Raw genomic sequence first — 19,584 nt, 5'->3', positions numbered from 1 at the left:
GGGAGACAGTTCCTATTCTCAAGGATTTTGCAATCTAGGAAAACATATAACACAGGTACCAGAAACTTTTGCAATTTTTATAGAGATTAAGGAGAGTTTCCAGTCTGAGTCAGTTTTAAGACTGAATTATAGAACATTAAAAAAATCCTTGAGGTATATCCATGCAATGAAATACTATGCAATCAAGAGAATGCAGCATCCCAGATACCATAAAATGAACAGAACCCCAACAAACATTGTGAACTGAAATAAAGTAAGACAATCAAACAAACACAACAGCAAACCAAAGTGCAAAATAAAATGATGGTATTCTATATTTATGTGATGGAATAGATGATTTTATACATCTATGTATGTATGTGCATAGAATATCTGTAATGATCCAAAAATAAATAAAAATAGGATGGAGAAAATTGGGTAGTTGGGGAACAAGAGTAGGAGCGAGATTGTGTATCGTTTTATGGCTTTCATATTTTATACTGTAAACATATCATCACAATAAAATAAAATTATATAAAAATACAAAGATGTAAAGAATAAGTTAGAAATATAGGAGAAAAGAGCATTGGAGGAAAAGAATTGAAAGTAAAGACAGGCTCTTTTCCTTTGTTTGTTTGTTTTTTTTTTTTTTGCTTTGCAGTATATTTTAAGAATTTCTAAAGTATTAGAAGACCAACACTCTTGCATTTATAAAAACGGTGGGTGGGGTTGAAGGTTTGGGGGTCATGAAAGAAGCAGATACATTCAGTTCAGAGTATTGTGGTGAGTTCCGGCTGAGGTCATCACGTGAGGGTGTCAAGGCCAAGTATCCCTTTATGTGGAGGAATTGACCTTTTTGAGACTACCTCCACCAACAGACTTTGAGCTCTTTGAGGGCAGTGACTAGATTTGTGGATCTTCAAATCCCTCTTGCTCACTGGGGAATCTGGCTCATAGTGGGTGAGATAGGGATATGTTTGGTTTTAACTGAATGACTGATTAGAGTGGGGACGGGGATGGATATAGTGCCATAAGAAGGAGTTAAGTTGCCACATATTTGCATTTCACCGGGGACAAGTTATTACATTTTGTCATTACTATTATCTGGTGACAGCAACAAAGTGTAAAACATTGATATTTAAATAATAAAAGTCGTGACCATTGCTAAGTAGAGTTCTGGGGGAACTTGCTTTAAACCAGAAGCAAGAATCATTTCTAGGTAGCAGAACCATTGTTTATATGCAAACGGTTCTGCTTACGTGGCTTTAAGTGCAGGAAAACAGCTCATTTTTTCAGTAGGCTGAACACGCCAATTATACTTACCTTATATATTTGTATAATCTTCGATATTTTTGATAATCCTTTTTTCTTAGTGCAGTGATAACTTAAGCCAAGTCACCTTCTACATTATTACAGTATAGAGTTTTGAATATCAAAATTTGCTAGGGTTTATAGTATTTATTTCCCCTTAAGGGAAGCTGTGAAGGAGGAGTTTTGGTTCATAGGAGCATAACTCCAGAAAAATATTGCAGATTCCTATTTTCATAAGAGACTATGAGGCATGTATTCATATATCTGTATATTAATATATGCAAATGTCTCCCATATGATTATTGCATAGTTTTAGCATTCTAGAATGTATAATTTTCAATTACTGGAGGTGCTTTCTTGTGTAAAGCTCATATCTCACCATGTATTATTTTTCTTCCAATTGCACTAGATTCCTATCGTACTGAATTAAAATATGAGCATGAAAGCCTGCATATAGGTGGGTTGGTTGCAGGCCATGGAGAAAATCTCCTTTTCTCTTTGAACCTCCTATGGGACCTTCTCTTCCTGAAGTGGATCTTTTATAAATTTTAAAATACTAAAATTAAAAGGAGAAAGCTCAGTGAAATTGAATTATTAATATTTAACAAAGAGTGGATGATTATTTGTTTAAATGTGCGTCTGGAAATGGCCATTGGGAATGAGACAGTCAGCAGTGTTTTAACATGAACGTGTTTTCACTCTCGCCAGCTTAATGTTGGTGCCATTTTGAGTCCCGCTGGTTTCATATTGACCCTGTTTGTCCAGGGCGTAAAGACCCTCTTCTGTTTCCCACAAGGAGGGGACAAATGTGCTAACAAGAGTTGCAGAGGGTGCAGTCAGGCCTCCAATCCTTGCTTGGGCACTCACGTTTTGTGAACTAGGATTCCTGAGATCCGTTTTTAGTTCAAGATTCTTCTTATGAACTTATATTTCTCAGCCTTTAAAGATCCATGGTTCTTCCTGATCAACACAGCCATCTCACAATTTCTCATATTGTTATTTAATATTTCAAAACAAATGGAACCAGTATTATTCCTAGACCCAAATTAAACTCATTATAATATTGAGGATGCTGTTTTTAATCATACCTACTCCACTCTGGAAATTTTGATACCTTGGGGTGGATGAAGGAGGATGAAGAAGATGAAAAATTCCCTCCACTGAGAGTCTACCTTGGCGCCATTAGCAGGTCCACAGGAAAGGCCAGACAGCAGCCTTAGCCCTCTTTACGGGGCACAGTCGGGGTCTCACTACTCAGGGAATGGGGTTGGGCTGATGGGGTAAGCTCAAGATTTGCCCCTTCTCTCATTGACCAGGTGTCTTTTGTTTTCTGTTCTTTCCATCTTCCCCTTCAGAGCATCATGTGCACTGGGCGGCGACAATGGCACCCAGACCCCTTCCTGGTCCACTGCATCCAGGCGTGTGAGGTAAGCTGCTGCTCCTTCCCCAAACCCAGACCAGAGTTCTCTTAACTCATGGGGACCTGAGTCCTTCTGGTTCACGATCTCACCCCTTCCTCACTCCTACACCCTTTGTTTAATCTCTTAAATTTAGCTCCAGAATCTCAAAATCACAAACATTAGACTTTCTGATTTTGGCTTTTTTTTTTTAGCAAAATCTCCAGGGCTCCATTTTAAAGGACTTAATAAAAAATAAGTTAAAAGCAAGTCAGAATTATTTATGGTTTTGGGATTCTCTAACTGGGCCTCACTTGTGCTTAGTTAAATCAGGGTTTTGCAGATCGATGGCCCACAGACAGGTTTGTTTGGCCAGCAATGTCTAAAAACAATTTTGTTTTGGTTACCAATGTTTGAAAATTGGGATTTTCACATAAAATTCATACGTCTCTGTGTAACATTACACACACACGTATTCCAAAGAAAAATAAATATAAAAACTCTTTGTGCAAAGATTTTTTCTCTCGAAAAACAAGAATATCTGGCAACCATGACAACAACTAGCAGGATCTGAGTGGCAGCCATGGCCTCAGAAGGGCCGCTTCTCTCGAGTTCAGTGTGGTCCTCACCTCTCCCTTTGGCTTCCTACCCAGTGGGCTTCCCTTGTTTATGCCAACTGCCTTTTCAACCTCTGAGGTAGACCTGTAGTTCACTGTTGATGAACCCAAACTAGAGCGTTACCACCTCAAGGAATCCTGTTCACTTCTTCACACCAGAGGTTCCCCCAGCAGTGGAGGACTTAGGGTGCTGTGAATTCCTGAGCTAGGTTGACAAGAGCTATTGCAAGGAATAGTCAACCATGAAGCTGAGCCTTGGTAATGGAAGATGACCCAGGAATTCTGACACGGGGAGGGGGCTACACACACACACACACACACACACTCTCTCTCTCTATTTAAGCCCTCTCACCCTAGAAATAGCCAGTGACAAATACAAATTTTTTAGTCTCAGTCACAACAGGTTTTGTCATGCAAATCTCTCACTGGAAGTAATTAAGCCACTTAGCAGCAATCCTTGGGTCATTCTGGCTGTTCCTTGTGTGCTAGAGAGAGCTAACAGCCTGGACTTCCAACACCCTCCCCCCTCAACACACCCAACCCACATGCATGTGAGTCCCTCCGTTCTTCTGTATCTCTGTTTCTCTTGATCTAATTCTGGGAAACTGGGATCTACATGAGGCCCACGAGGGGGAAAGGGTGGGGTTTGAGACAAAAGGGAAAACTGGGTGGGGAAATGATACCAATAAAATAGCATTGGGAGAGTGCGTCAGGAAAAATGCTAGCATGGAATGTGCTTTGTTACATGTGGGCCAACAAAACAGCTCATCTTCTGCCATCATTAGAAAAACAGATGGCAGTGAGGTGGGGAGGAGGGGAGTGACTCATCCACTGGGCAGGAGGTAAAAAGAGGGAAGAGGAGGCCAGGGAAGGAGGGAGATAAACAGACAGAAGACTGGGGAGCTGGGAAGAGATCAAAGGGATCCTGAGAATTCCCTTCTGCTGCCTCTATACAAGATCACAAGAGGGAGGGTGGATGACAGGGCTTGGAGCTGGCTTCGGTGTTTCCCGGAAGGTTACAACACAGAGCTTTCCCCGTTTGTCCTCCCCTCCTCACTGCCCCCCAGCACATCCCCTGGATGCCTTATCCAGAGCCTCCTAGGCTTCTCTCTGTCCCTTTATTGATTCCACAAGAAACAAAACTCCATTCCTTCTTCTGAGTCCCCTGCCCGACTGCCACCACGCACAGCTATGCCTTAATCACCTGACGGCTGTTGATACCCCAGCTCCAGTGGTTCTCAAAGTGTGGCCCCTGGACCAGCACAACCGCATCTCCTGGGAACCTGTTGGAAAGGCACATCCTCAGGCCCCATCCCAGATGTACTGAATCAGAGACTCTGGGTGTGGGGCCCAGCAATCTGTGCTTTAACAAGGCCTCCAGGGGATTCTGAAGACTGCTAAAGTTTGAGAACCAGTGCTGGCCACTCTGGGAGCAGGAAAGAAAGCTCCCAGCCTGTGGATCCCTAATGTGAAGCTACCTTTGTCCAGGACTAATTCTAACTAACATTATTGACATTCTGTTTATTTCTGCAATGTTTCCTGATACTCTCTGGGTAGGACAAGGTTTCAAAGGACAAGATTTTGCTCCAGCAGAGGCTAGAAAAGAAAAAACCACTTAGAGGAGTGGAAGGAAGAAGCAAAGAAAAATGAGAATCAATATTCATAGGAAAGGAAAGGGAATTGCACAGGGAGGGAGACAGATCAACAGCTCTGAAGAAACAAGTAACAAGAAAGGCCGAGAGGGAGAGGGAGAATGAGAAAGAAAAGACAAGAGAAGCTGGGACTGGCATGTTCTAGGGGCATTGGCAGACACGTAGTTCTTTACTGGAAAAAGTCAGCTAAATATCTCAGGGAGAACTGAACAGAGTCAAAGACAGACGGAGGGAAAACAGACCCAGAGGCAAGATAAATCAAAGAGGGCTAGGTGGGTGAGAGGAAGTTTTCAAAACTCTAGCACAGAAATCTGAGCTCAAATTAGACACTTCGCTTCCCCAGTATCTAAAAAGGGCTTTCTTTTTTTGCATTCCAATACTGAATGTTATTGTAAGATGTTCCTTTTAGACATTCAGCCTTATAAAAGTGGAACACTTCATTCTTTATATCTCTCAGGCAGCCCAAGGCCATGCATTCGTCCCCTCACTGGTGAGCCCGGGTCTCGCTTCATGTCACTTCTGCGCCTTTGATTGTGTCATATCCCCTTTGCCACAGATGTCAAGCTTTCAATCCTCCACTCTTCTATGCCTCTCACATTCTTTAAGACACAGCTCTAAGATTTTGTCTAAAAAATTTTGTGTAAATAATACCATCTTCTCCTTGTCACTTATGTTCCCATTGTCTCAGCAAGGACATGTGTGTACCGCGTATCTACAGTTCAAACTTGTTCATACATTAAATTCTGTTTTTCTAGTTATTTCTCAGGTTTGGCCTTCTTGACCTGAACACTTGTATTTTCTGTTTCTTTTGTAAGTTGCAGATGGGAAAGGAATGGCAGCTTGGTTGGTGGAAAGGTTTTGGGGTCAAACAAATGTAGATTCAAATCCTGAGTGAGCTGAGTGGTGTGACCCCTAGTGTCTTAATCTGTGTTGGGAAGTGGGGGCAACAAAGTACTTTTTGGAGGACTTGTGATGAGGGATTAACGTGATAATGTACATTAAGCATTTAATTGTCGTGCCATGCCTGGTCCCTCATAGTTGCTTATAGAGTGGTGGCATTTGTTGTGAACTGTTAGCCACTTTGTGAATGCTTACTGAATGAGTAAAGCAGAAAGCAGGAGGCAAAGCTGCTGGTGTGGCCTCAGCATGATTAGGTACAAACTCTGAGCAGGGGAAAAGGGAAAGAGCAAGAGAAGAAAGGGGCAACAGGCCGTTCCCGTGGATACCCACTGAAAGCTGTAATTCACAAATCACTTGGAGACAACTACTGTGTCCAGTCAGTCACCAGGTCAGTCAGTCACCAGATCATTGTATGAGTAGCTCTATTCATTCCTACTGTTGCACCCCTAGTTGGAGCCTCAGCATTTCTCACCTGGGCTATTGCGTTGGTCTCCTAATTGTTGTCCCTACTCCCAGACCTGTGCCCATTAAAATTACAGACAAGCATACAAATAGTCTATGAAAACTGTGTAGAAAACAAATATTTACTCTGCCAAATGCTTGTCCAATAAAGTATATTTTTTTTCCCCAACACAGAGAGAGAAAGAGAGAGGGAAGGAGAGAGAGGAGGTTTTCCTCATTTAGGGGTAATAATTGAAGTGAGTGTTGACTGCCTCTATGAACACTATGATACAGTCAGATCATGTAAGTGTTATCTTCTTTGTCTTTTTTTCCTTCTTTCTTTCCTTCCTTTCTCTTTCATAAAGTCTTATTTATTAATTCTGCCAAAGTCCACAGTCCTAGGTTCCACTTAAATTAAGAACATCTTGTTGTCTAGGGAATGCAACTGGGAATAAAGACCACACTTACAGCCTCCTTTTGAATAGAAATGATTAATTTCCTCCCTGCAAGATGATTAAAATTGAGTGCCATTGATCTCCGTTGTGGCTCTGCTTTTCTATGAGCATGTATTTCTTGAAAGTTCATCCTCTTCTTACCAGCAGCCTCCATTGTGGATTACAGCGTCTGAGATTCTCTCTTCAGCCCCTTGCTTGTTCTTGTAGTTGTACACTTTCTTTTTTAAAAGGGGAGCTTCCGAGAGGGACAGAGGCAGGCTGATATGAGAAGAATTAGGTCTAAATTGTGCCTCTACACTTGTTAGCTATGTGTAGTATCTATCTGGCTTTCTCTCAGAACTCCTGTGAGAATCGAGTGAAATAACTGATGTTAGGTGTTATATAAATTGCCAAATAACATAACCTGTTAGTAGTGATACTGCCTAAGGAACAATATACATGACTGTGTGGGGACAGGGTCCTATTGAAACAATATATATGTATGTTAAGAATTGGGGCCAGCCCAGCGGCATAGTGGTTAAGTTCACACGTTCCGCTTTGCTGGCCAGGGGTTCTCCAGTTCAGATCCCGGGTGTGGACCTACACACTGCTTGTCAAGCCGTGCTGTGGCAGGCGTCCCACATATAAAGTAGAGAAAGATGGTTGCGGATGTTAGCTCAGGTCCAGTCTTCCTCGGCAAAAAGAGGAGGATTGGCAGCAGATGTTAGTTCAGGGATAATCTTCCTCAAAAAAAAAGAATCAAGATACAATTCCCCTATACCCAGTTTACATCTTTATGAGTATTATATACTGCAAGTAGCCATGGCTAATTGATGTTCTTGAGGCTTCCAATAAAAGTGAGAAAGCCTTTCAAGATTTGGGGAAAATTTCAAGTAAGTCTCTCTGGGAATTAGCTGCCATTTCTCCTGTAAATTCTTATACGTACCCTTGTAAATGCCTATCATCTCACCTATCACATTTTTTTCTGATAAGATTATCTGAGGGGTCCATCCTTCCAACAGTCTGGAAGCTCTCACATGGTAGGATGTGTGTTTTGTTCACTTTTGTGTCTCTTTGAAAAACACAGGCCTCATTCTTCAGTGACGTCTACTTCTACTCCCCTAGAGACAGGGACAGAGAATTCAAGGGAGCACTTTTACTTTGAGAGTCTTACACTGGAAAAGGTTGGATCAGTCTTCTGAGAAGTAGCACTGTGGAAATAAAGGTAGAGAAGGAATAGAAGGAGAAGCAGATAATAAAAACCCTGGCATGCCTGGAATGGGAAGGCCAAGCAGCAGACCCAGTGAGGGCGGCATGGAGGAGCGGAGGAGAGCTGTCTGCTGTCTGGGGTTGGGAGGCGGGCTTGAACCTCAGTTCCATCCTTATTAATGTTTCCTTGGGCAAGTCAGCTAACTTCTCTGAATTTAAGTTTCCTGAGCTTTAAAATTAGATGGATAAAATTTATCATTTAAACTTGTTGTCAGATACCAGGTTCAGAAAGCTGTGGAGATCCACCCATGGGGTTGTGGTCTGGGGCCTTCAGAGAGGCCACACTTTGGTAAAGTGCAGGTCATGCTAATTTTTTAGGAATAACAGCCAACCTTCTCGTGTTTCTGGGGGTTTTTGCCTTTTACATAGATTTCGATCCTGGTATAACCATGGGTCCTTCTCTTCAAGGGCCCCTGGTCAGATTTGTGCCTTGGTTAACCTTGACTTCTGAATCCCTGGCTGGGTTGCATTTTGGAAATCTGTTGGCACTATCCTTCTTTTGATATCAGTCCAAGATCAGTCCTGCTTTTGGTTTTACTACTTCCGTCCTGGCACTAGCTGGCAAGAGAAAAATCAGACTAAGATAGGATAGATATGAGAGTCAGAATGTGATAAAGGATGTGCAAGTAGCTGTTGTAGGAATATTCGATAAACATTAATTGAGCATATGATAAACAATTGAATTTCATTTATCAGTAAAACTCAGTGACTTCTGTTGCTTAAAGCAAAAGTCATGCTTTTTCTTACTGTGTATCTTCATAAGACAGTGACAAGCAATGCATATATATGTACATATACATTGAGAGGGTGAGAGACCAAGCTGATCTGGAGGAAGATTTGGTAAAGGATTGCTTGATAAGACTTTTTGAGCCCCTATATAATCATTTTGATGTTCTCGAAGGAATGAGACGCCTCTAGCAGACTGAAGGAAAAGCCATGTAGTATATACCATTTTAAAAGAAAAAGAAATTGCATAATAAAGGCTACATGCTTGTAAGTTTGGTTTTTCTTCTAGAAAGAGTTCTAGGACAAATTTCTCTAAGTCCTGTAATTTATAAGGAACATGCTCTTCTTTATGGATTTCATGTTCTGTGACAGAATGATTAGTCAAAGAGATAAAGGAGAAATCACTTCTTAAGTTTAGGAGATGTGTCATTCTAGTTCAAATGATATACTGCTAATTCAAGAAGGCAACTGAGGAGTTGACCTCATGATGGATGATTACTGCAGATTGTGCTGGACTGGAGAGACCCATCCAGTGGAATGCTCATGACTTGTTCTGGCTATACTTTGTCTTGACTCATTTCACACCAGCAATGAGCAATGAACTTGGCTGGTAGTTCTTTTATGAATGTAATTAAGAATTACCTGAGGTGCTTATTTAAAAATGCAGATTCAGGGCTGGCCCAGTGCTGTAGTGTTGCATTTGTGCACCCTGCTCCAGAGGCCCAGCATTCACAGATTTGGATCCCGGGCGTGGACTTGCACACCGCTCATCAAGCCATGCAGTGGTGGCGTCCCACATAGAAAAAATAGAGGAAGATTAGCAACAGATGTTAGCTCAGGGCAAATCTTCCTCACACACACACACAAAAGTTGCAGATTCTTAGGTTCTGCCTCTCCCTCCCAATTTTGACACATCAAGTCTGGTGTGAAGTCTGAGAATTTGCTTTTTTAACACATTTTCCAGGTGCTTCTAGTGCAGGTGGTCCACAACTGCACTTTGACAGACACTGGGCAGGGATGAGTTAATCAACTCACAGATAATTGTATAAGCAGCACCCGGCTTGCATCTTGGGAGAAAAGGGTCCATCTTCCACTAGTTCTTGAGTAAATGAAGAAATCACCTGAAATAGAATAAAGTTGAGAAAGGTCAAAGATAGAGGTAAAAATATCTGGCAGGCTGAAAACATCAATAAAACTGAAATCCTTATAAGCCAGAGAAGACTGGATTGTTTTAAACTTATAGTTAATTTTTTTAAAAAAATTAGAGCTCATCATGGGCAAACAGCAGCATGCCTTTGTTCTTAAAACAAGCCACAGGCAAATAAGAGTAAGTGGGACCAACAGAAAACCCGAGTATTTCACTGTCTTGTCATTATTCTCCCCGTTGATCTGATCCTATGTTCTCGTTAGGTCCAGCTTCCATAGCTGTTAGAAAATACAGAACATGTTGAAGGTAACAAAAATAATGTCAAAGGCTTGATAGTAATACTTTTGGGGAAAAATCGAAAGAACTGGAATTTTTAAGCCTAAGAAGAAAAGGATAAAGATTGATGTGGGAAATATTTTCACGTAGTAAATGTTGTACGTGGAGAAGAGTTAACAGTCACCATCCCACGATAAGAACAGAACAGAAAATGAGCTTAAAAAACTGAATGAACTATTCAAAGTAAATCTGTGTGAGAGTAACTTGAAAGTGTGAGGCTTGATACAAGTCTATGCAGGGAAGCGTTTAAAAGGCATATTAGTCTTTGGAGCATTTTAAAGGATTGTGTATTGTCCTCCGTGTGACGCAGTTAAATATTTTGCTGTCTCCAACACAGAAGATGGTTTGGTCATCTCCCTCCCTGTAAACCTAGCACACCATGGATTTAAATGTAAATATATTTGTGTTTTCTTAAAACAGCCGTAGAGATATTTTTATGTATCATTACCATAGAGTACTACCTTGATAGGAATTTGTACAGGAGGGAATTGGAAGTGGGAAGACCAGGTGAGGAGGCCTTGGGGACACATGTGGCTTCAGCAGAGTGGCTGCATTTACTTAAATGTAGGTGGGCAGTATACTGATTTTACACACTTAGTAGTTGATACCAACAGCACTTCCATCACTAATTCATTCCATCTGGCACGCCATTCTTTGGATTCTTTCTTCTATGATATCTTGGACTTCTGTCTGCCTCCTTTTTATTATTTATATTCCAGATGGTAGCCCTGTTCTCAGTCGCTCATGGGCACTGCCTGGGTTTACTGCTGTAAAGCTACGTGATGCAGGGACCAATATATAATTCAGGAGGTGGAAATTCAGGAGGCATGAAATTCAAGTTTTTCTGGTACTTTTTTTCTTGCTCAGAGTTGGAGCCAAGAAGGGGTAGAGAGAAGCTGAAGTCAGACTAAAAGGTCCCATTCTAGGGGATGTGCTTTACCCTGGGGTGCAGGGTGCCTGCATACAGATCTGAATGAGATGATCAGAGGGGAAGGGCGGGAAAAGGTCATGCCGAGGAATAGTGGTAATTTTGGGCCTCAGCACGATGTGGGGCCCTTGTGGAGGAAAGGCTTTGCTGCGTGTTCAGATTTTGTTCCTCTTGTTTTTTAAGACAAGCTGTGTCTCTGTATATATACACACACACCCTTAAATCAGTTTTACAGTTCTTCGTATTTGACCATATGAGGCTCCACTGCAGGGTGGCAAACCTATCAGCACAATCGTGAATTAGATTAGATCTTTAAAATTAGATGAAATTAGATTTAGCTCTTTATTCCAAAAGGTGAAATGAAACATGGGCGTGTCTGGGAGACTCCAGTGAAGAAGTCCCACGTTCCCTGTGGCAGTTCCACTGGGCCCAGGCCCTCCTGCAGGAAAGCAGGGGGGAGATTTCAAGACCTAAGTGAGTCAGGCAGTTCTGTATGTCCGCCATCGAGCTCTCTGAGATTCACGGCCCCCAAGCCAGAGCAGTGAGACTTGGTCCTGCAAAGAACCAGAATGGGCGAGGGCGGCTGTGGTCCTGACCAGCCGCACCAGCTGACCTGGAAACTGGTTAGAAATGCAGACTCTCAGGCCCCACGCTGGACTGCTGGGTTAGAAACTCTGGGGCCGGGGCCGGGCAATCAGTTGTACTGAGCCCCTGGATGGTTCTGATGCCCCGTCAGGTTTGAGACCTGCTGGTCCAGAGTTCGAGGAAAATAGTCCAATAGTGACGGTCGTGAGGGACCTGAACACACCAATACTCAGATCCCTTACCTGGCTGCACGTCTCCCTCCTTTCTCTTCCCCTCCGCTTCATAGTGAAACCTGGTTAGCCATTCTTTTCTCATTTCTATCTATAAGGTTTTTCTCTATTACTATATCTTAGTAGTGCCTTTTCCCTCACTAGTCACAATTACTTGTAATAAATGCCCAAGACTTGAACTTTGAAGTGTGATCAAATGGAATTGCTACTGATCTTTCAAAAAACACTCACCTGGGTATGTCTTTATACATTCCTTATTAAAAAGGAAAATGAATCTTTTTTATGATATCTGTGTACAGAAAACCAAACGTTCTGTTCCAACCTGATGATTTGTGTGCTGGGTGATTGTGAAGTCATTTAACTTCTTGCTTGCTTTGTATTTATGTTTTGTCATTTAAATAATAGCCAACAATCAAACTTCTCTTTGCCTCATTTTAGCTGTTTACAAATCAGCTATGGTGATCATTCCTTCCTTGCTTCTCAGAGGACAGATCATATGGGCTTACTCTTCTTTTACATTCTTGCCAAGTTCTTTAGGATCTATGGGTGAAAAAGGGTTTCAAAAAAGAGGTTAATTATGGTGGGAATAATAATGGCCCAGCAGCCAGTCATGGGGACAGCCCCTCCACTTCTGGCAGGGTTAGTGTAGGTCCTTACAAACCTAAATCTAAATGTGTGTTAGACGTGTTAAAATCCACAGAAAAATTGAAAATTAGCTTAAGTTGGAGCTGTCTTCCAGGCTCACTGGCTGCCAAATTCCAGTCCCCTCGAGATTTGTTTGTGAATTTCGCCACCCGTTTTGTGTGGTCTCTGCACCAGGCTGAAAATCTGGGCGTGTTGTCAGCTTGTCCAGGGCCCCGTTCGGTTCAGGGTTCTACTTTCCATCCTCCAGCTGGAATCTCTGGAAATCAGACTCCAAATGTTAATTAGGGCTAGGTTTTCGTTTTGAAAGCTAAAACCATTGTGTTTTCTTTCCTCGCTTTTTAAAAAAGTGAAACATTAAAAGTAAATGCAAATTGTAAAACCTCATGCAGATTAACAACGTTCGTGAGAATTTATGCTTGTCTAGAACTCCCATAGAACCACGCCATGGCGTTCTGTGCGCTTCCTAGCCTACATTTTGTTTCATTTGTCGTCTCGGCCTCCTGGGTGGCCACTTTCTCACTCTATTAATTCTCTTTATGACATGGGTTGTCCCTTTTTCTCCTCTCACCACACCCTTTTTCTGATTTACCCCTTATTTTTTCTTATTTTTCTATTCTTTTGATTTTTCATTTCTAGTCTGGGCTTGCAGACAATTGAAATATTACTCGCCTGCAAAATTGACATCATGGAAACTCTATACTTTCTTTTCTTCAGCCTGCCTCATCTTCCAGATGCTTCCCATTGATTATACTGAGGTTCTAAGGGTCAGCAGGGAGCAAACATAATCAGGTTATATCTATAAATAACTCTAACCCTTTCCTCTTTTCACAGGGCTTTGCTTCATTAAGATTCTGTGATTCTAAAATGTGTTTTAAATGTGGTCTAAGCATGAGTCAAATACCTTTACCTGAGACTGTTCTTAAATTCTATAGAGCATTGATTTGTTTACCGTTTACCATCGTGGTCATTTGCATAACACCTTTATTAAATAGTCATAGAGACAAGCTCTTTCAGAAAGCTCATATAATTTGAGTCATTTCTAATTCATCCTACTAAAATAGATTTCCTTTAAGTGAAATTCTTTTATTAAATACTTGTTTATTATGACTGAGCTCTAGCAAGGTATTCTATAGTCTCTTACACCTCATTTTTAAAAGTATGTAAAGTATATATGTGTACCTACATACGTGTGTGTGTATGTGGGTGTGTCTGTTCTTCTGGCTAATGCAACAGTGAAGTGACAACAAAGAAAAGGGTGACAATCCCAATTTGACGACAATTATTTGCAATTTGCAGCAAACAGCATGTGTAGGGGAAAGGAGTCGCATTTCCACCCCTGATTAATGGATTTAAATCTCAGCTATATTTTTGGGTAATATTTTTTAAACTTAATATTAATTCTATGAAAATAGCACATGAACCTAGTTTCAAAAGCCAGCCATGCTCCTCAGTTTATCTGGAAACCAGCAGGGCCTGCGCCTCTGTGTCCAGCTGCAGCCTCTCTTGGGAGGCGATTCTTTCGTGTCTTTTTTGCTTCTTCTGTTTCACTTCTTTTATTTCTTCTGGAAATTACATCTATAAATATCTATATCTATGTACACATACGTATATCTATTTGATGTTTAATGTTTCTACTGCTAATCATGATTTTTTCGTTTAGGATATTATTTACTGACTTCCTAATATAGAAGATGGGGTTTAAGTTTAGACACTGTCGCTCTCTCTCTCTCTCTTTCTCTCTCTCTCTCTCTCTCTCTCTCTCTCACACACACACACACACACACGCACACACCTCTGTCTGCTGCTTTTAGAGGTACCTGACGCTTCTAATTCCTGAGCTCTTCTGGTGTTCTGTGGCATTTCAGGCATTTAGGTTTCTGTTTCCTCAGATCTGCGATGTCAGCTACTACTCATCCATCCATCCCCATTTTCCTAAATGTTGAATTCTCTATTTGCTGTCATCGTCTCTCCTGCTCTCTTTTCTCTTGTGATTTCAGACCTTTTTTATTCCTTTAATATCATTTTAGTGAGGCTTCTAGAGGGAGTGGGTATAAAAACAAATTTGCTTCACATGTTTTCTCAGCACTAAGCCTGGGATGTAGTCGGTGCTCAGTGATCATTCTACTGTTACAATTAACTGCTTCCTTCAGCAGAGTTTAAGCCTAGATGGAAGGAAAAAGAGGCACCTGACAAAGACAATATTTTGGTATTTTTTCCCTCTCTCATCTCTTCTAACTTCTTATTTCAGCTTAGAGCCAAGCAGAAATCTTTTCAAGGTGGTTAACTCCTGAAAGTGTAAATTTTAGATAAAAAATCACTTATTCATGGAATATACATCTGTTGTCCATATACAGTATAAGTCTAGGGATATGAAGCGCAACAAGACAGGCGCCTGTCTCCGGGGCATCCCCACCTGACTTGGGGGAGGAGCGTGTTCAAAGTGCTGTGGAAGCAGAGAAAGTGTGTTTGCTTATTGAGCAGGCTGCAGGTGCGTGTGGACATACAATTGGGGGAAGATTTCATAGCAAAGTGGCACTCATGTGGGGCGTGAAGGATATAACAATTCCACTAGTTGGAGGTAAAGTGGAAAGGCCTGTGGACGGAGAGGATGGTATGAGCACAAGGCACAGGAGTTTGAAACACAGGATGTTTGCAGGACCGACAGAGGGTGGGCGTGTGGGGACTAGAGATTAGCTTAGAGAGGCTTTGGCTGGGTTAGGAGGTGGCTCAGTGCTGTCCTGCTGGGGATATAAATTTTGTTCTGGAGGCATTGACATGCCTCACGTGTTTTTTTATCAGGAAGCTCAGATGTGGTACATTGTCGGAGATGAAGCCCACAGAGAAGAGATGGGTGATACATAGAATGGCTAGGAGACAGTGTCTGTATTTCAAGAGCGAGGTGGTGAGAGCCCAGCCTTGCACTTAGGGATGGAAGGAAGTAATCATTGAGGGCTTTTCTTTTAAGATATAAAATTGAATCTAGAATCCCCTCCAATGGGAGAGACAAAGTTCTGAATCTAACTCGCTGCTGCTTGGGTAGATGGTGAATGCTATTGACCTCTGTAAAGAGAAAGGAGCAGGCTGGTAGGAGAAGCTCGTGGGCTCGGCTTTAGACTGAGTGAGCTCAGTGAAATTGGAAATAAAAGGTCTGGAGTTCAGGAACACAGTCTCAGTTGGTGACTTACGTTGAGAAATGGGAAGGTATGGATGATAATTGAAGGTAGGCTAGTGGAGGAGATCACACAAGGAATGTGAAGGGAGAGAGGAGGGGAGAAAAGACTTGGGAGGAACAGAGGAAGTGAAGCTGGTCAAGGAGACAGAGAGAGAATGATTAGAAGGGTAGAAAGAAATAAAAGAGAAACCTTTAGGTCTTAGGAAAGCCATGAAAGAGGAGAGCCTTAAGGGGAAAGAGTTGGTGAATAGTGTTAAATGCTACAGAGCGGACCAATGAGTATTGACAAGAGACAATTAGATTTATGATTTAAGCAGTCACTGAAATCCCTGACACAGTGGAACAGTGGAGTGGAGGAGAGAGGGCAATAGGTTGAGAAATAGATAGGAAAGTGGATGGGGCAAATAAATATTGTTTCCAAAAGTTGGCCAGTACAAGGAGTGGGATGGGCAGTATCTTAAGTGGAAAATGGTGTCCATGGAACGACTTTTGGTATGGACAAGACTTGAATATAGTTATTGTCTATAGATAATAATCTGGTTGAGAGTCTGGAGACCCAAGGTAAAGAGGGGATGGAAGGGATTACAAATACTGTTGGCTCTGAGTCAGGTGGGAAGGAAGTAATAATACTAAAGACAAAGTTTGTAGAGTGGTAGATGGAATTCAAGAATTCAAGGGTTTTTTTATGTAACAGTTTCTCATTTCTCTGTGTAGACTTTCCCATCTCTGTTCATGGTAACCTGATCCTTCTCTTGCTGAGGACAAAATCCTTGGTGTCATCTTAATTCATCTCTTTTTCTCATCCTCCACATCCAATTCATCAGGTAATCCCAATAGCTCTACCTTTAAAACATATCCAGAGTCCAGCCACTTTTCACCCTCTCACCTGCTGCCACCCTGGTTTGGGCTGGCATCGTGTGCTCCCTGGTTTATTGCAAAGCCTCCTGACTGTTCTCACTCCTTACCACAGTCCATTCTCAACACAGCCAAAGGGGCCTGGTGAAATGAGAGTTAACACCAAGCTCTCCTCTGCCAAAGCCCTCCAAAGCTTCCTCATTCCACTCTGAGTAAAAGCCAGAGTCCTTGCCATGGCTTACACCAATATCCCCTCTCTGACCATTTCATTGAAAATTACAACTATCCTTCCTCCCTCATTCTCAGCCCACCCCCCAGCACAGCACCACTGATTCCCTCAGACTGCCCCATTTTTTTATGGGACTATGACTTTCTAATTCACCAAATAATTACCTCTTTGTTATAGTTAACGTCTAGTTTCTCCACTGGGATACCAGCTCCACAGGGCAGGACTTTTATTTATTTTGTTCACTATTTTATCTCAGGTCCTTAGCACCGTGGTGCAGTGACTGGCTCCCGGTAAATGCTCAGTAAACATTTCTGAGTGAGTGGCTGAGGTGGGAAGTTAAGGGCAGGCACAGATTGGGGAGGGGATTGGCAGCACGCTAATGATCTTAAGGAGCAGCTTGATTCCTGTGGGGAAACGGAAAATTTTGCTAACTTGTGAAGAGTAAAAAGATTGCCAAGAGACCCTGCGTTTTATTATTCCTTGGAGAGTCTTTTCTCCTGAATGCTTTTTTTTTGTGGAGTGAAGTTTACAGTTAGCCTGTAACTTGCCCTGTCCTGGGACATTGGGGATGGGTAAAATTTGGATTCCCAGGGTCCCTTCAGCTTTTTGGCGGCTATTTGTGCACCGGGGAGAGGAAGCTTGGTTCCACCTATTGCCTCTCTTCTCTTTGGTTATGTGATCTCAATCAAAGCCATTTAACTCCCACGGGAAAATAATGTCTCCTTTGGTTGACTTATCATGTTGTTTTGGGTCTCAAATGAGGGAATATTAGTGAGAGCTTTTGTAGACACTGAAATGCTACACACGGGTATGGGATCATCATCATCATCATCCCTGTGTGGGAAGTCTTCTGAGGTAAGGCCAGACTGAGGCATGGCAACACAGGTGACGCATCCTTCATGTGGCCACCGGAGGTCCCCACCGAGGGAGCCAGATGTCTGCTGGGAGGTGGGCACAGAAAGCTGCAGCAAGAACCCATAAGGAGAAGCAGAGCCTCTGCTTGTCTTCTTCCAACTCAGTCTGATTCCTTTCAAGGCTACAGTTTTGAGCTAGTTTTTGCGTCTCTTTGCATCCACCTTTCCAAAGTGGGCATCAGAACCTTGTTTAAGGGGCTGACGGCAGCTCAGATGTGAGGCTTGCTGGCAGTATCCCATCTCCAGCCCGCCAGCATGGGGTGAGCTTCCTTCAGAAGCTCCCCTTAAGAGGATGCACACCGTCCATATAGGGTAAGAACTCTCCACTTTATTCTTCCTCTATTTCATTGACCAGAGTAACAAGAATAAGAGAGAAAAAAAATGAGCCTTCGAATGCTTAACCAAACTAGAAAAAAAAGCAAAATCAAGAAAACCCTCAAAACCATGCACCTATTTTGAAAACATACTCACTGCCTCTTCCTCATCTCAGTAGCCTGAGCCCAGAGCTCCTAAGTAAGCCCTTTTCTCCCCCAGTAGATTCTCCATAGCCTCTTCAGCCTTATGCATTGTTTTCCTTCCTATTTAAGATCAGTAATGAGAACTTGGCAGGAGAAAGATTCAAATGGGTCAGGAGGCCCTTGTGGCTTTTCTCGGGCTTGTTTTCCACAGCCCATTCTAGCCTGCAACATACTTCACAAGAATAAGTTGGCTGCAGATCTAACCCACGGTGAGAGGCCGCCACTGAGGGCAGCATTTCAGACCAGGGGGACTGGAGCCACGAGCAGCCTTCCTGAAGCACAGAGCCGGGCTGTTCCTTACACATGCACATGCACACGCACGTGCACACACAGCAGCGCACACCGGGATCCTCATCGAGAACAGATGCTGCTGCCTGCCGTGCCAGCCACGTGTCATGCACGGCATTTTCTTCTGTTAAGCTGTTGGCAACTGTTTTTCCTTTCTTCTCCCCTACCTCTGCCTCCCACCCCCTCGTCTCACCCCCTACACCCACTGCCTTAAAAATTCTCTCCTGATTCATACTGGGTCAGCCTCATATTTTTGTTGTTGTTATTATTATTGCAAACATTAGACGCTTCCAAAGCTGGAAAAAAATAAAAAGAAAGGGAAAGAAACCACAACAACCCCCAAAGAAAACATGTTCTAACCCAGGAATGTACAATACTTCATGCATGGGAAGCATCTTCCCACCTCTCCAGCTTAGCTACAGAATCTAGGGCTCCAAATTCCAACACATGAAAAAATAAACTCATCCAGCTTTTTTTGTGTGAGCTTCATACCATTTCTTAATCTGAAAGCTTGCTGCTCCCCCCAATGGCCGGGATTTGCAGAAGGGTCATAGTCTCCTTTCCCAACTTACACCATGGTTACCAAACTATGGTCACTCCTTCAGGTCCATTTATTCATTTCTTCACTTAAAATAATATTTTCTGAATGCCTACTCTGTGTCAAGATTACAAAAATGAAAAAGGAGTTCCCAACACAGTGTATGCAATAGAGGTAAAAGATCAAATTGCTATCCAGTGAGTAATCATACAAAGATATGAGCAAAGTCACATGGCAGCACAGAGAATAAAGCAAATAACTTGTCCCGATCACGTGGAGAAGATGTTATAGAGGGGCAGCCATTTGAAGTAGATTTTGAAAGATAAATAGGAGCATATGGAAAGGCAAAGATGTGGAAGGAAATGGCATAATGCAATTCATCACATTTTTCTGTGCTAATGCTGCATAACAAATAATACCCAAATCTCAATGTCTTTTAATAACAAAATTTACTTCCCACTCATGCATCTGCA

The 19,584-nt window shown here is 42.3% G+C and overlaps 1 protein-coding gene across 2 annotated transcripts in view; it reads left to right on the top strand.

Moving 5' to 3' along the window:
• The window catches only part of PAPPA2 (pappalysin 2), a 260,484-nt gene that overhangs the window by 218,118 nt on the left and 22,782 nt on the right, over positions 1-19,584 (top strand). For both annotated transcript variants that reach the window (XM_070497529.1, XM_014845335.3), the window contains one exon: positions 2,646-2,717. In XM_070497529.1, the coding sequence (XP_070353630.1) occupies positions 2,646-2,717 (72 nt within the window). The remainder of the gene's footprint in view (positions 1-2,645; positions 2,718-19,584) is intronic.

Source organism: Equus asinus, chromosome 25 (assembly GCF_041296235.1).
Source record: "Equus asinus isolate D_3611 breed Donkey chromosome 25, EquAss-T2T_v2, whole genome shotgun sequence".
NCBI lineage: Eukaryota > Metazoa > Chordata > Mammalia > Perissodactyla > Equidae > Equus > Equus asinus.
The sequence above is the reverse complement of the archived record's forward strand: the minus strand, read 5'-3'. Positions and strand labels throughout refer to the sequence as shown.